Raw genomic sequence first — 16,663 nt, forward strand, 5'->3', positions numbered from 1 at the left:
TACTTGAAATGTGTTTTTATATTGCTATATATCAAAGAAATTTCTATATCCGTATGTTTTGTTATGGATGGTGGAATAATATGAAGATTCTACGTAAATGAAAATTAATACAACACAAATTTGAATAATGAGGTTGTTACTATAACGAGGAACAAGAAGTAACGAGCGCTTAAATGGAAGTAACGAGTACTAGACCTAAGTAACAAGTACTTTAGTCACGAAATTGACGTTCCATTCTTGCTTTTGTCACCAGTTAAATGTTTTAAGATTTATGACGTCATTTCTAGGTTTACTTTTCGGGCACCTACCTTATCGGCCAAAACTTAGTCGGCCTTAATTTTAGTCGGCCTTAATTATTAGTCGGCCCTAAGTTTAAGTACCTCGTCAAAATTTAGTCACTTAAGGCCGACTAAATTTTGGCCGCTATATCTTGTGATTGGCTTGTCTGTTTCTTTTCGAATTGCATCGTTATAGTAACCGAAAAATAAGTAGTGATAAACATCAGTGAAAAACAAGATCTAAATAGTTTCTTATTCTCTCGCATTAGGGCACTGCATTAGATCTTCGATGAGGTGGTGGATAAGGGTGCGGGCAATCTCTATGACAATATTCCGGAACCATGAATATGGAATCGTCTAACACGTCTTCAGAATATGTGTCCGGGAAAAACGTCAGGTTATGAAAGATGAAGGGATTTTGTTTTGGAATTTGTTCGAAGTAGCGGCATGGCTTTTTATCGATCGTTTCGAACCAGTAATCATGTGCGACAGCTCCTTCTTCGTAATACTTTTTACATTCTTTCCCTTCGACCTGAAAAACAATGAGGATGGTTTTCACTATGAAAGTATTTTATCAAGCAGCAGAGTTTAAAAATACCAAGGCATAGCATATTGGATCGCATTCTTATTGACTGCATAATTTACGCAAAACTGCCTCAGAATCTTTGATGATTTTGTTGCGAACTCAGCAATGGTCAAACCTGAATCAAAACTCGGGTGAGTTAGGGCGTGTCTACATTTTTAAAAATCACAAATCCCGAATCCGTGACCAATAGCACCCATTCTCAGGGATTCACTTATGGATTTTTAGAATACCTTAAATTTTCAGGACCCGGTGTTACGTAACTAAATATTAACCTAAAAATTAATTATTAAAGAAAGTGTGAATTGTGACGTCATAAATCGTAAATTAGCTCTAACTCTATAAGTACATGTCGAATCTTTGTCAAATTTGGACCAAAGACGCATCTTAATGGTGCCGAACTTTTCAATGAAAAATTTTTTGAAGAGTTTGATGACGTCAGCAAAAAATGCAAAAAATCGAAAAATGCAATTTTTTGCTGACGTCATCAAACTTTTCCAAAATTTTTTTTTCAAAAAGTTACATTTCAGTTAGATGCATCTTTGGTTCAAATTTGGGATAGATTTGACATCTACTTTTTATATTATAGCGATTATACGGTTCATGACGTCACCAAATTCGATCAAATTATAACGTCATGATTACAATTTCTTTAATAATTAATTTTTGGGTTAATATTTAATTACGTAACACCGGGTCCTGAAACCTTAAGGTATAGAGGTACTCTAGAGCCCTAAGTGGATCTCTGAATCTGACTGCTATTGGTAGCGAAAACTTTAAGGTAAACTGTTAGGTTTTTGAGACTTATGGCGCGCCAAAAGGCTTTTTAATACCAACTTTTTTTTTTTGATACCAACTTTTTTTTTTTTGGTACCAACCTTTTTTTTTGATACCAACTTTTTTTTCTTGATACGTACTAGTTATCGCATGATTTCGAGTGCAATACGAGAAATATTTTACGAGTTCCGAGATTTTTCCGTAATATTTTCCCGAGCCTTTAGGCGAGGAAAAATATCGGTAAAATCTCGGAACGAGTAAAATATCGAGTATTGCACGAGAAGTCATGTGATAACTAATTTATTGTCGACTCAAAAAAATTGTCCTCTTTTTGTTTCAAAACGGCATACAGGAAAACTGGGAGCCGGGAGTCGGGAGGCTGAAATCGAAAGTGGGAGGCGGGAGGCTGAAAACGAAGGCGGGAGGCTGAAAACGAAAGTGGGAGGTGGGAGGCGGGAGGCGGGAGGCTGAAAACGAAAGTGGGAGGCGGGAGGCTGAAAACGAAAGTGGGAGGCGGGAGGCTGAAATTGAAAGTGGGAGGCGGGAGGCTGAAAACGAAAGTGGGAGGTGGGAGGCTGAAAACGAAAGTGGGAGGCGGGAGGCGGAAATTGAAAGTGGGAGGCGGAAATTGAAAGTGGGAGGCGGAAAACGAATAGACGAAAGGCCGAAAGCGAGAACTAAGTTGCAAAGATAAAGAAAATCTTGTGAAGATAAACAAAGACAACGGTTTAAAAAGCACTCTCACGAGTTCTGTATCGTTTGTTAGTATACGCTTTTCCAATTATAATAAGGAACCTTACAGAGCCTGGAGTATGTAATTGATCTAAACAGTTAGCCTAGCCCATGAGGTCAGTTCACCCGTATATGCAGTAGTGTTTTTTATTAGGATTTTTAAATTGCATAGACTTGTATCGGCTCGATGGTACATTGCTAGGTGCCGGACTCAGAATCAGTGACAAGAAACTTTGGTAGTAGTTCGAGCCGGGGTCAAATTTTCAGTTTTGAAAAAAAATTCTAAGTCGCAAGGCGTTCTAAGCATTTAGCTACATTTCACTCTTGGTGTTTTCAAGTTAGTCTTTAATTATTGGAAATATGAATTAAAAAGGAAAATACTTTCATTTGTCTTTTTTTCTACACTCAATGTCAATTTTCAGGATAGGATGTTTACATCAGAGGAAACTCCGTTCTATTTAATTGTTTAAAAAATTCCATGACACAGCATTCGAAAAAGTAGAATAATTGGGCTTTCCACAAGTATATTACTTTTTGGTCAGCCCGCTGAGCTTTCAAATCGGCTCTTTCCATCATCCGTTTCCGTTCAAAAAAATTGTTTCCCCGATTTATGTTTTCGCCAAAACATTCCCGAACGGATTTCTAGAACCTAGCATCGCTAATGGCTAGCGCTAAGCAAGTATTAGTTGTTATTCTGATCGGAATACACCTGCTCTCAAATGATTACGCCAGTATCGACAAAATAACAATGAAAATCCTGCCTATTGTTTTGTATGCGCCAATGAAAATGTTTTACGCAATTACATTACGTCATTTTTTATTACTTTTTATGGTAATATAAAAACATTTGCTTTCACATCACATATTCGTCTTTTTAGCTCAGTCGGTAGAGCAACACTTTCAAAGCCAGATGGTCCAGGGTTCGATTCCCCCATGTGTATTTTTTTTCCTTTCTAAACGCATCTATCCACAGGGATCAAAAATATTTCAGACCTAATCAAAAACATTGATTTTTCAAGCACTCCTTGGCTTTATAACGGTCCTCAAGTCTTGAGGTACAGACCATAATTTTCTGAGCTTGAAAACGCCTTCAAAAAGATAAAAACAGAATGTCAAACAGTACTAGGTACTATAGGTTTGCGAGGTGACAGGTATGTCCAAAGCAAAAATCGAAAATCGCCCCTTTGAGAGACAAAATTTTGATGATTTTGGGACCCTTTGAGAGACTTTTTCCTAAATTTAGTTTAAAAGTCTGTACTAGACGGACAAGGTCCTCCGCCTGCTTTGAAGTGTTAAAAATTGATTGGCTAGTCAGACAGGCTAATAACGTTTTTTCTGAAACAAATATTCTTTTGACACTTTTTGTCGGATTGACTTTCCTTGGAAAGTATGTAATGATTAATTTTCCTTGAAAAATGCGTGAAAATTGATTTTCCTTGGAAAGAACGGAACAAAGGAAAAATTATATAATATTTTCCTTGGAAAATACGCAAGAACTAATTTTCCTCAGAAAATACGGACCAGTGATTTTCCTTGGAAAATACGGTCTAGTGATCTTCCTTGGAAAATACGCAATAACTAATTTTCCTTGGATAATACGTGATAACTAATTTTCCTTGGATAATACGCAACAACTAATTTTCCTTGGATAATACGCAATAACTAATTTTCCTTGGATAATACGCAATAACTAATTTTCCTTGGATAACACGCGATAACTAATTTTCCTTGGATAACACGCGATAACTAATTTTCCTTTGATAATACGCGATAACTAATTTTCCTCAGAAAATACGGACCAGTGATTTTCCTTGGAAAATACGGTCTAGTGATCTTCCTTGGAAAATATGCGATAACTAGTTTTCCTTGGAAAATACGCGATAACTAATTTTCCTTGGAAAATACGGGACAACTAGTTTTCCTTGAATTAATTATTTCAATCTTCTTATCTTCTAATCTTTCTTATAATTTCGGGCTGACCTTCCAGCACAGCTGGTTTATTTATAAATATAACGAGATTGCTCACGGAAATATCTAACCCGGGCCTGTCAATCATTTTCTAGACCTGTCTATCACTTTTTTTGCAGCATATTCAGTCAGTTTTGCTTTTCTTTTCACTTGTGGTTCTGAAAAAAGTGTTTATAAGATATAATAAAAAAAGACGAAAGCTGATTTTTTTGCATTTTTTTTAGTTGAAAGTTTTGGATTTTCAAGAGAAGGGAAAGTCATAACTCTTGACTCTTGACTCTCCACCCGCTAACCAACCTGATCCATTTTAAAATACTGTACTTGAATCAAACTGCATTGAGCTGAGGTGACACTCCCGGGGGATGGGGGTTTACCAATTGACAGTATGTGTGGCAAAAAAATTGGCTTTTAGAATCGCACCCTTACAGTGCAGAAAAAAATTCATACCCTTACAATGCATTTTTTCAAATTTTAAACTCTTTTAGAGCAAAAAAATCAAGATTTTCGAGCAATCAAGATTTTTTGAGCAATAATTTTTCCCATAGATTTGCTGAAATTTCCACCCTTACAGTGCATTTCTGATAAATTGGAAAACATACCCTTAACCGTCGCAGATACCCGTCGCGGCGTCGGTCAATTTGCCTGACTGCCCCCTCCCCCCAATTTTTGTTTCTTAAAATTTTAACAGAAAGTTTCAAAAATATCAACAAGAGCTCATAAAACCAGAAAAAGTTTGATCAATGTTGACAAAACAGACAAAATAACACAATTTTCGTCGCACCGTATAGGGTGAGAACTCTCTATAATCTTTACAGATGAGTTGCCGTTTCATCGACTTATCCACTCGGCCACGCAGGTGATAAGTTAACGAAGTGAACAATGATTATAATCAAACCTTTATTTTACCATGACTTGTATAATTTTACCCTGTCAAGGTATTGACTTCTTAAAGAAATGATTTTAGATTATTTCCAACATGCAAGAGCCGATTGCACTAAATATATATAACACTCGAAAACTATCATGTTATATTTTTTTGTAATTAAATCTTGCATCAGCAGTTTCGAAACAAAGGGTTATTTTTATAAAGAGAAACGCTTCCTAGGAAAACACTTGGTTTCAATAAACATACTATTTGAAATAGTTTTTTTGATGGATTGTGTGTGTTTATAAAAAATAAATGATCTGATTTTTCTTAGCTCTTCGTTACCTATCCCTTGACCAAAAACGTTTATGCGTGGCCTCATAAATGAGCCTCTCACTTTTGTTTTCAGCCTCCCGCCTCCCACTTTTGTTTTCAGCCTCCCGCCTCCCACTTTCGATTTTAGCCTCCCGCCTCCCACTTTCGTTTTCATCCTCCCGCCTCCCACTTTCGATTTTAGCCTCCCGCCTCCCACTTTCGTTTTCAGCCTCCCGCCTCCCACTTTCGATTTCAGCCTCCCGACTCCCGGCTCCCGGTTCAGCCTCCCGCCTCCCACTTTCGATTTCAGCCTCCCGACTCCCGGCTCCCGGTTCAGCCTCCCGCCTCCCGGCTCCCAGTTTTCCTGTATGCCTTCAAAACTTACTTCCACCTTCTCCTGCTTCTGTGTAGTTTCGAATGTTTTTATTCGAAAATCTAATTCGAACGTTACATTCGAACAAAAACATTCGATAACTTCCCGCTGAAAATATTCACACAAAAACAAAACTTTTCGATCATTTTCGATCCAGAAGTTTTGTTTTGAAGAGTTGCAGATTTTTCAGAGATGTTGAAAGTTTCTAGATTGATAATTAAAAGTGCAGATGATGTACATTATTGTTTCGATGGAGAAGAAACCCTCCATCATTGGATTGATAACATTCAGTCTTTTTCTATTTTTTTGTTTCGATGACATATGGCCATGGGAAAGAATAGCAGAGGAAAGGAGTCCCACGATGGAAATGTATGCTTGTAATAATGGTTAAAGAACAACATTTTTTCAACAGCAAAACAGTTTGGATACTTTCTTGATTATCGTCAAGCTCTAAATGTTTCGAATTTCAGAAGGAAGATGTAATGATTGTTGAGTTGAAAAGTCAGAAGCAGCCAACGAGCCCATTTCCCCGAAATATCTGTTTCCCCTTTCCAGGAGAGAGCTTTTTTTGAAAAATGGGGAAACAGATCCGATTTTCTAGGAGAGACCTTTTCCTTAAAACTATCTGTTTCCCCGCTCCAGCTGATGACGTCATCAGAGAGAAACAGATCAATATTTCTAGGAGGTGACATAATAAATTGGGAAACAGATATCTGTTTCCAAAAAAAGATGATATTGCATTGGAAACAGATTGAACTTTATGGGGGAAACAGATATCAATAACAAAAAGAAAGGGAAACAGATGAAAATTTCCAGGAGAGGGGAACAGATATCCTATTTGGGAAAACAGATCAAAATTTTTATTCTGAAAATTGTGGAAACAGATCAAATTTTCTAGGAAAGATACTTTGAGATTAAAAATCTAGGTTTTGCGGAGAAACAGATCTTCATTTCTAGGAATAAGATTTTTGAAATATTCGGCCAACAGATCAAATTTTCCAGGAAAGCTATGTCTGGGAAACAGATATTTAAAAAAAGGTCCTCGTTGGATGCTTTCAAAAAGTCAAGGACGTACGTTGTTGTCGAGAACGAGAATTAGGAGAGAACTTTTATAAAAATCACTCGTCATTTGGTTTAATACAAGACATTACACTTCCCTTGTTATGTTATGAGAAATTTTATTGGCCAACATTCAAGAATCTCAAGTTTTTTTGTATGCATTGATAAAAAACTGGTTGGTTACCACACACACGGACAAATTTGCCAAAAGTTGAAAATATTTGGGTGGTGTCAAGTAGTTTTATAATTTCTTAGTTCATCAGATTTGATTTTAGTGTCTTTTATGGAAGAACTCCAAAGTAAAAGTTAATCTGAACATATTTTGTTGCGTTTTTCTCTTTGATTCCCAAGTCAGTTTCTCCGAAAGTCAGTTCTTTTCGGCTGTTTTGTTTTGATTTTTCTCCCGCCGCTTACCCAGTCCCCCAAAAGTCAACGCGGTCATATTTCCAGACTAAAGAAATATGAAATATCGCAAATATCTCGATGCTCTCGACCAATCAAAACGCTGATATTTTTTTGGGTCGGCAATAACAACTTTTTTTTTTAATACCAACTTTTTTTTTTTGATACCAACTTTTTTTTTATACCAACTTTTTTTATTTTTGATAGCAACTTTTTTTACAATGCCAATTTATTTTTATAATACCGACATTATATCGACGTAATACCGACGTAGTACTGGCGTAATACATTTTATAATAACATCAACATTATTGTCTCGTTTACTCCTATTTTCTTTTGTATGATGTAGATGGGGCTTTAATAATTATTTATTTTATTTTTTTTTATTTGTTCTTTATTTAACGTTGGTAATAAAAAATAGTTACAAGTACTAATTAACAACATGACATTCGAATATTTACTATATAGTAAATAATATTTTAAAATTTAAAAATACTAGAATATAGAACAGAGTTTGCATGAACAATAGATTTTGGCCTTGATAATTTTTCTTTTAAATTCAGCCAAAGATTCAATAGTTTTGAATTCTAACGGTAGTCTATTCCAAGCTTGGCCAGCTCGGAAATTAAAGGAATTCAAGCAAACTGTGTTCCTGGGAAGTGGAAGTCTAATTTGAGCGCCTCTTCGAAGACGAGGACGTTCGTTGGAATTGTCGTCCCCGTTTTCATTTACATCTTCATCCGTATCTAAATGACTTTGGATGAATTCAAATTGGTCCAAGCCTAATTTATTGCCGATTTTATTGACGCTTTTATAAACTTCCACAAGCATAAACTGGAGATTTTTAGCATGGATTGACTCACATTTAGCTTTCTTCAAAAGTTCATCATAGTTAAGATTGATAGAATTTTGCTTAGCCTTGAGGGCCCTACAATGAGTTTCGTTAAGAAGGTTGTGAGCCAATTTACTACAAAACATCCAGATGAGAGGACAATATCTAAAAGCAGATAAAATAAAACTATTAAATAATAAATCTGCTTGCTCTTGGTTTAAATATGCTCTAATTCTAAAAATAGTTTTGGTCTTCTGTGCAGCTTTTTTGCAGATGTCCTGTACGTGATTATAAAAAGTGAGGCCACTGTCGATAGTTACTCCAAGCAGTTTCACGCTCTCGGAAGACTCTAACGTAATATTTCCAACATTGAAAACTATATTTGAATTCTTTGTGCCTGGAAACAACACCTGAAACTTCTCTGGATTTGCAACAAGGGAGTTGTGTTTAAACCAAGCTAGAATGATTTCTAGGTCTAGAATTAAAGCTTCGAGGGCCTCATCTAGAGACGAAGCACTTTTGTGCAGAGTATCGTCATCAGCGAAGTTACAGAGGTCGTCTTCATTAACAAAGAAAAACAAATCATTGATAAAAACATTGAAAAGAATAGGTCCTAAAATAGATCCCTGAGGCACACCAAATAGCAAAGGTAGCCAATTACTGAACGATGAACCAACTCTGACCCTATGCTTTCTGTTTTTTAAATAACTTTGCATAAAAGCTAGGCTTCTACAATCCAATCCATATGCATAAAGTTTTGCGATCAGAAGATCATGAGGCAAACAGTCAAAGGCTTTAGACAGATCCATCAGAATTGCTCCAATCTTTTTTGATTTGGACAGTGAATTCTGCCATTTTCGTAACATATTTAGTAAAGCACTCTGCGTGCTATACTGTTTACGAAAACCACAGAGTCCGTTAGAGAAAAATGATTCAAAGAAGGTGCTGAGTTGATTTGAAATAAGTTTTTCAAAGATTTTAGCCAGAGATGGGAGGAGACTGACGGGCCTGTAATTATCCTTGTCATGTTTGCTGTTTTTCTTATGGACTGGAATTATATCAGCAAGCTTCAAGCTGTCAGGAAAGTTTTGAGATTGAAGAGAGTTATTGAAGCATGATGTCAAAGTTGGAGCACAAACAAATTTGGCTAACTTTATGATTTTAGTAGGAATGCTACCACTGACTGACTTGGATTCATTCAGATGATTTAAGGCTTTAAGCATATCTGAATTTGTCACAGGTGAGAGCTCAAATTTATCAACATCACGCCTTTTTTCAAGAATTTTGATTACACTTGGATGATCAGCAAATTTATTTATGGCGGAATTGACACTATCAGAGCCTTCACCTAACATTGTTCCAACTTGGAACGTCCAATCTGTCAGTAACAGTATTGTAATGATCGTTGAAAGTTTCAGCAATATCCAAGTCATTAGATAAAATACTTCCATTTTCAACGAGCTGAATTCTTTCCCCCGCAATATTGACCTTATTTGAGAACAAAGGTTTAAAGGTGTCCCAAAATCCCTTGGGAGATTGTTTTGGGTCATTTTTGAGGAAGAAAGATTTCTTAGCTTTCCTATTTTTATTAACAACAAAGTTTCTCTGACGATTATAACGAGCAACATCCTCAGGATTCTTTGTTTTATTAGCAGTGCGTTTAAGTTGGGAACGGAGCATAATAGCTTTCCTGAGATCCTTAGTTACATGTTGCTTATTATTAGCGCGGACAAACTTTGTTTTTTGAGGTGCATGCTCATCTAATAATGTAACAAAAATCTTATCAAATACACTATAATCAACAATATTTCTATTTTTAAGTTGACAATTTAGCTCGTTAAGAAATAAAACTGAGTCAAAATTTTTATAGTCTCTGTACTTCTTTTTCAAAGGTGGTAATTTCTCAAATGTAGATTTCATCATAATATAAATTGCGCATGCGCAAAAATCCACGCTCGCTGCTTTCAAATCGAGCGTGGTTCCTCCTTTCTTCCTAGTTCTCCCTACAGTCCCTAGACTAGTAAACTAGCCTGTAAATTTTTAAAAGAAGATTGAGAAATTCCCAAGATTTATTTAAAGGGGTGGCATGGGAGGAGAGTACGGGCGAAGGAAGAAAATTTAACGACTTTCGATCCGTGGTTATCTTCCTAGCTATATTTTATAAAAACCGACTAATACCTAGTCTATCTTCTCCCGTGTCTTGCCTTAACTACCGAGTTTATGTATTCGAGATAAATCGAGGGGGACGGTATAAAGCAAAGCTGACATAGAACCAAAATCACCGTCCAATTTGCTCGACGACGGTAAAAACACCAAGATACCGTCGTCTGTTTAGGTGAGCAAAGGCGATATAGAGCCGTACATCAACTATCGACTTTGTTTTGTATCGATTTCACTTACCGTCGCCCTCGATATCCTCCGATACATAAACTCGGTACTTATTCCAGTTATCAGGTTTCGCCCTACTTTATTTCCCCGGAAAAAAATTTAAGGGCCCTTCTACACTTGAACAATTAAACATCGAGGCAAAATTTGGTATTGTACAAAACATTGATATCAAAAAAAAAGTTGGTAAAAAAAAAAAGTTGGTATATATAAAAAAAAAAGTTCGTATCAAAAAAAAAAAAGTTGGTTTAAAAAAAAGTTAGTATCAAAAAAAAAAGTTGGTATCAAAAAAAAAGTTGGTATCAAAAAAAAAAGTTGGTATCAAAAAAAAAAGTTGGTACCAAAAAAAAAAAAAAGTTGGTATCAAAAAAAAAAAGTTAGTACCAAAAAAAAATGTTGATATGAAAAAAAAAAAGTTGGTACCAAAAAAAAAACTTGGTACCAAAAAAAAAAAGTTGGTATCAAAAAAAAAAGTTGGTATTAAAAAGCCTTTTGGCGCGCCATAGAGACTTGCCCTAAGTCACTCGAGAAGACTATGTCGGGCTGTCAAGGGAATACAGTAAGGTTTACAAAGTATCAAGTAAATGGAGGTTTGCTGCTCGGAAGATGTAAAATATTCGACAGATCGAGAAAAGTGAGGATAGTTGAGGAATACCAAAAGCACCTTCTTAAGCACCTTAATAGATCAGGCATTTGTTACTATTTTCATTGTTTATGTTCAAAAATAGTAGAAATCACCCGGTCCCATTTAAAACATTACTTCACGAATAAAACTTTTTATGAATAATCAACACGGCTTACCTCCTCTGTGCCCTGCATCGTTGCGTTGGCGATCCAATCGAACCTGAGGGGAGAACACCCAATACCAGGTAAGCACAACCGACAGCATGTCTTCTGGTTCGGATAATGGACGAACATGGATGTGTCCGGAGCGAACAATAAATGACAATCGGCCGTCGGATCGGAAACGCTCAAGTTTTGACCTTTAGGTAAAGAAGAAAACTCAATAATCAGTGAATTCAACAAGACCTACAAGGGATAAAGTATTGACTATTATATTATATATGCTATTAAATTATGAAGATGGAAAATTAATACAAAACTACACGAACAAGATGATAGTACATTATTATTGAGTTCAATAAACTCTTGTTTTTAAAATTTCACGAGATAGTAGGAAAATATACCAACCGGAGAAGAAGAGATGTAAATTTCTGTATGTATAAATAAGACCCAGTAAATGATATACCTTGTACGAATAAATTACCTAGTTTGGTTTGGAGACCTGTAATACAGAAAGCTTATAAATAAGAAAAACTTTTTGAGCAGAAATCAAGAAATTATCCAACTAGTGAGTACTTATACCTTGACAAAAGTTATCCATCTGTCCTTGATAATGATCGAAGCGAACGCGTTGATTGGTCAAATCGTAATACCACCTTCCTTTGCATTGGTAAATCGTCTCTGATGTCTTGTACAAGACCTCGTGGAAATCTACTTGGAACCTTTTGGGCCATATTGGGCCCCCGTTGACTGCAATCACAACAAAACAACAAAGGATAGACAATGAGATGATCTTCCCGTTCATTTTTGAAAAAAGAAGATCGGTAACAACAACGAGAAAGTTGATAAATCTCTGATTTTCTCACTGTCGACCTCCTAAAATCCGAATTAATATATATTGGCTGTGTTTAATACATATTTTCCTGCACACAAAATATATTCAGCCATTAAAAAGTGATCCCATAGCAAGACGATAGAGTGCGAATTTTCCCTTAAAAGGGATTAAATGATGTTTTCTGCACTCTATTGTAAGGCCCACAAGGCTAAAATTATGTAATTTTGAAATATGAGCAGGCTTTGTTTATGTTACTTAAACCACTTGCACGAAGTAAACAAAATGATAAAATCTAAAAATGCTGTGACGACCAAATATTGTGAAATTGAAATTGTCCCTCTTGATTTTCAGACTAAAATAGTATAAGTGTGCGTAGGTAGTAGACAATGCTATCGACCACGTGAAAGGATGGTAAATGCGAGAAAAACGTTTTGGAATCTTTTACAGAAACATTGGCGACAAAAAGGAAATACAAAAAGCGTTAGAATTTGGGGTACACTGATGAGATATCCGTAATCTCTTACTTTACCTTAGGATATACCCCTTATCGCTCAAAATCCCGCCTTCTTTCTAGTAGGATGGTAGTTTAAGATATGAGAAATATGAGAAAATTGTTTTTTAAAAATATTTCTACAAGTAAAACTCGGCGGATTACAGAGGAAATATGAAAAATTACAAATAAGGAATAAATTAAATTACAAGTAGAATAAAAATTGAGTATATTTGACAAAAAGAAGGTTATGTTTACAGAAATTGCCAAGAACTAGTTTTTCAAATTGATGCGATAGCTGTTCACCAGAGCTCGTCCTTTTTAGCATGAGTCTCAGTTTCAAACCCCTCTTCGTCTAATCCTGCCAAATCGTCCTCTGGGATCTCTCCTTCCACCTCAAATTCATCAATTGAGTTTCCATCTCCAGTTGTAGGGGTGGTTGTAGGGTGTTCCGCCCCGTCTACATAGTCTAGGTCGACTTCAGGGTCAGCCACCTCACTACCGATGTCAGTCAACCCGACCATGTTATCAATCATTGCTTCCTCTTCCTCATCTACGATGTTGTACGGCTCGTCCGTAATGAAACCACTCTTCTGCCTCTCGCTACCTACTACTGTCGTGGTTGTAGGGGTGGTTGGGGTGGCCTCCCTCTTGGCGTGAAGCTGACGTAACTCCTCTTCGATATCCATCTCCACGGAAGAAGCAACATCCTTCTTATTCGAGACAGTGTCAGATGAGATTTCATCTCTCTTGCCTTTGTGTTTAGGTTTTTCCTTCCACGCCCATAATTCAAGTTTAGGGATACGGTTGCAAGAGATTCGCTTATTTCGTGAACCAGCTACATAGAAAGCATGTCTCTGTACGGATACTACACGTTCGAGGTTGTTGCAGAGGACAGTGGATAAGCGAGTTCTGTAGATAGCCGTACGTTGCGCTCTGGAGAAGACACCTCGGGCTCGATAATAGAAGCGATCACCTTTTTGTAGACGATTAAACTGACGTCGAATAATACATTCGAAAGTGGGACCAACAATTCTTCGGCCACGGTGATTCTCTGCCATCCCAGCAGGAAAAAGTTCAATATCACTGGGCGTTGGGTACAACTCTTTGAATGCGTGAACAGCTTTGGCAGGCATGTGTTTTTTGAGTTGGTCCCAGGTACGGATCGGCCTCAATCGACACCAGCGACGGAATTTACCGTACGTTGGCAGGCCGTGATCTCGTCCTCGTTGGATGTTTCGCGCCATCAAGTCCACATGGTCTTCTTTGCCGGGAGCGACAAACAAACGACGTGCGATGGAGAAAGAAAAATCAGTATCGACTTCTTCAGACTTGTTACCTAGCAACCCAAACATGGTCGGTTCGATACCGTACTGATTGATTGGTTTTCGGTTGAAAAAGGCGTGCTGAAGTGTGATTGGCTTGTTGATGGGGTCAAAGTTTTTGTCTAACAGTTCAAAGGAGTTTGGAATCAAACTGTGTCCGAAACGGAAGGCTGCGGTAGCAAATGAGTTAATGATGTTGGGATTGACTCGTGGTCTGTATCCTCTGTATCGGAAAGGTCGCACGATCATTGGCAACCATTCTTTAAAAACAATATGTTGGAGAACAGCTGTATTGATTTTTCGTGCTTCCTGGAACACACGTTCTCCGTCCCAGTGAGGGTTCAGCTCTTTGAGTTCTTTCGCAATACGATTATGTTCGCGAACCCATAAGGTGTGCATTGAATGAAGGGCGATGTTTTCATCACCTCTGTGGTCACCCACCAATGAACATCCACCATGTGTGTGGCAATGTTTGATTTTTGGATCTAATTCCATCAAGTTGTCCTTTAGTTTCATGAGACCTGATCCTAGAATGAAAGAAGAGAAGGAGTACGTGATGACCAGTTTCCAACTTTAGAAGGGCGTAAGTAGTATAAATGTAGATTCAAGTCTACATTGTTTAACTGTTGAGATAATGGTTTTTGGAGTTCCTCAAAGATACAAAAATATTAAACTAATAGAGGCCTTCCAGTGGTTTTCATGATGGCAGGATTTAAGATTTTAAAGTGCGTGGTTGCGTGCGATCAGAGGAACCAACGTGATTAACTTTATCGTGATAGAAAGAAAATTTAACTCGTGATAACGTGATTTGTATTTTTTTTGCGTGATTGTGTAATATAAAAGGTGACGTTTAAAAGTATTCGCTGGCGCAATATTTCGTCATTTTACACTTTACTTTTTCGAAGGGTAACTTAGAGGTAAAAAAGCTTCAGAATAATTCTTACTTACCATCATTTTTACGTAAATCGTGGAAAAGTTCTTTCTTTGCGCCATAAATTTGTGAGCCATCTACGAAGGAGGTCAAAATATTGACCTGTTGTCGTGTTCCCTTTCTCCGTCTACAGATGGCGCGCGATCTTCCAAATGGAGTGCACTTGGAGTAGTTGTTCTCGTCCCACAAGATAGAGAAACAAGGATATTTGAAGGATGCAACTTGATCACACCTAAGATAAGAATATGATGATGAATTGAATAGCCATGTGGACAAAAAGTGTATCACTGTGAAAATTATTTGATAAAAAAATTGAAATAAAGAATTCAAGTAATGGAGAAGAAAATTTACGAATTTCACTGAACAGGTCACTTCGGAGGAAAATGAAGACCAAAAGAAGGCCATTTTGTGGATACTTTACATATATAGACAGGTCAGATTGGTTGGGAAGGACAAGAAGTGATTGCTGAATCAAACGAGACTTACGTTTGGGCGTGACAGCCTTCACTGGGTGTGTCCGTGATGTCGTGGTCCAAAAACTGTCCGAAAGTCATGAAAATTGTTGAAATGGAATGTTTATTTCCTGTGTTCTCTTTCTTAACGTCAAACAACATTTCTGAAACGTGATTGGCCGGTGGAAGTTTTGGTGCAAAACCAGGGTAGCCACGAGGTACATCGTATTTGTATTTATCAGCGTACTCCGCTCCTGAATATTGCCGTGTTCCTAAGAAAGGAGAAATATCGTTTTGAAAAGATTGACTTGAAGAGCAGCATATATTTTCAACAAAGCAAAAAGACTGATTCATTTGAATTTTAAGAATAGAAACTACCAGTCTACTTAGATAAATAAATTATTGGTACGAAACAAAATAAACCTAATGCTGGTGAACTCATCAAGAGAATATCTATTTTGAAGTGAAAGTTGACTTACTGCAAGCGCGTCGAAGCGGTGTATCGGTGGCACCCCAGGTGAAGTACCTCAAATTATTACATGTGCCATCAATACTTCGATAACTCGAAAATCTGTCGTACCAAGAACAGTATCGGCAATACCGTGGTTTGATACAGTTCGAATATGAATGGCCTGAAAAGTGAAAAAAGTAATCTGTCGAGTTTTTGACGAGCCCCAATCAAGATGAAATTGAAAACAAAACTGATGAATCTAATTAAAGAGTCAATCTCTTTTTTGAGTTTTGGGTTTTCTGGACCTACTCATCTAGGGTGAAGCACTACTGTAGTGGTGTAAGTAAAATTGTAGAGCAAAGTAAATAAACGAGCACCTTTTCACTTCACTGATAGCGGTCTGCTGATTACAAAATTAACAGACAATCAACAGTTTAGAACAACAACAACAAAAATTGCTGAAAAGGCAGTCAATTGATAAAGTGACTTACCATAATGCTCAGTATAACAAAAAACGGCCAAAACTAAATTAAAAAAGATCAATAGCGTTCGCATCTCTGCGAAGTTTTACAAAAATTACTTCTCAAAAAGTATAAGAAATCCAAATTACATTCAAATTAATACTGTCAGTACAGTCAGAACAGCATAATATATTTGGATCGATTAGTTAAATTAGTTGAGTGTTTCAATGTATCAAATATTAAAATTTTTAGATGAATGAAGATTGAGTAGGGTTGAGGCCATTCTTTATAGCAATAGAGCGGGTCATTAATGAGCAATTAACACATTGAAATTATCAGTTCCGTTTCGACGATAATTAATTACCA

The 16,663-nt window shown here is 36.8% G+C and overlaps 2 protein-coding genes across 2 annotated transcripts; both read right to left on the reverse strand.

The window, feature by feature from the left end:
- Window positions 1-514: 514 nt before the first annotated feature.
- On the reverse strand, window positions 515-12,270 carry LOC136798008 (uncharacterized). The gene is made up of 3 exons (XM_067054600.1): window positions 11,935-12,270; window positions 11,371-11,552; window positions 515-810 (listed from the first exon to the last, which is right to left on the reverse strand). Exons 1-3 carry the CDS (start codon window positions 12,155-12,157, stop codon window positions 544-546), a joined length of 672 nt encoding a protein of 223 aa, XP_066910701.1. The 5' UTR covers window positions 12,158-12,270; the 3' UTR covers window positions 515-543.
- A 517-nt stretch (window positions 12,271-12,787) lies between these two features.
- On the reverse strand, window positions 12,788-16,555 carry LOC136798009 (peroxidasin-like). The gene is made up of 5 exons (XM_067054601.1): window positions 16,328-16,555; window positions 15,865-16,017; window positions 15,420-15,657; window positions 14,951-15,165; window positions 12,788-14,529 (listed from the first exon to the last, which is right to left on the reverse strand). Exons 1-5 carry the CDS (start codon window positions 16,389-16,391, stop codon window positions 12,980-12,982), a joined length of 2,220 nt encoding a protein of 739 aa, XP_066910702.1. The 5' UTR covers window positions 16,392-16,555; the 3' UTR covers window positions 12,788-12,979.
- Between the last annotated feature and the right edge of the window lie 108 nt (window positions 16,556-16,663).

Source organism: Clytia hemisphaerica, unplaced genomic scaffold (assembly GCF_902728285.1).
Source record: "Clytia hemisphaerica strain Z4C2 unplaced genomic scaffold, Clytia hemisphaerica genome assembly, whole genome shotgun sequence".
In the NCBI taxonomy this organism is placed as follows: domain Eukaryota; kingdom Metazoa; phylum Cnidaria; class Hydrozoa; order Leptothecata; family Clytiidae; genus Clytia; species Clytia hemisphaerica.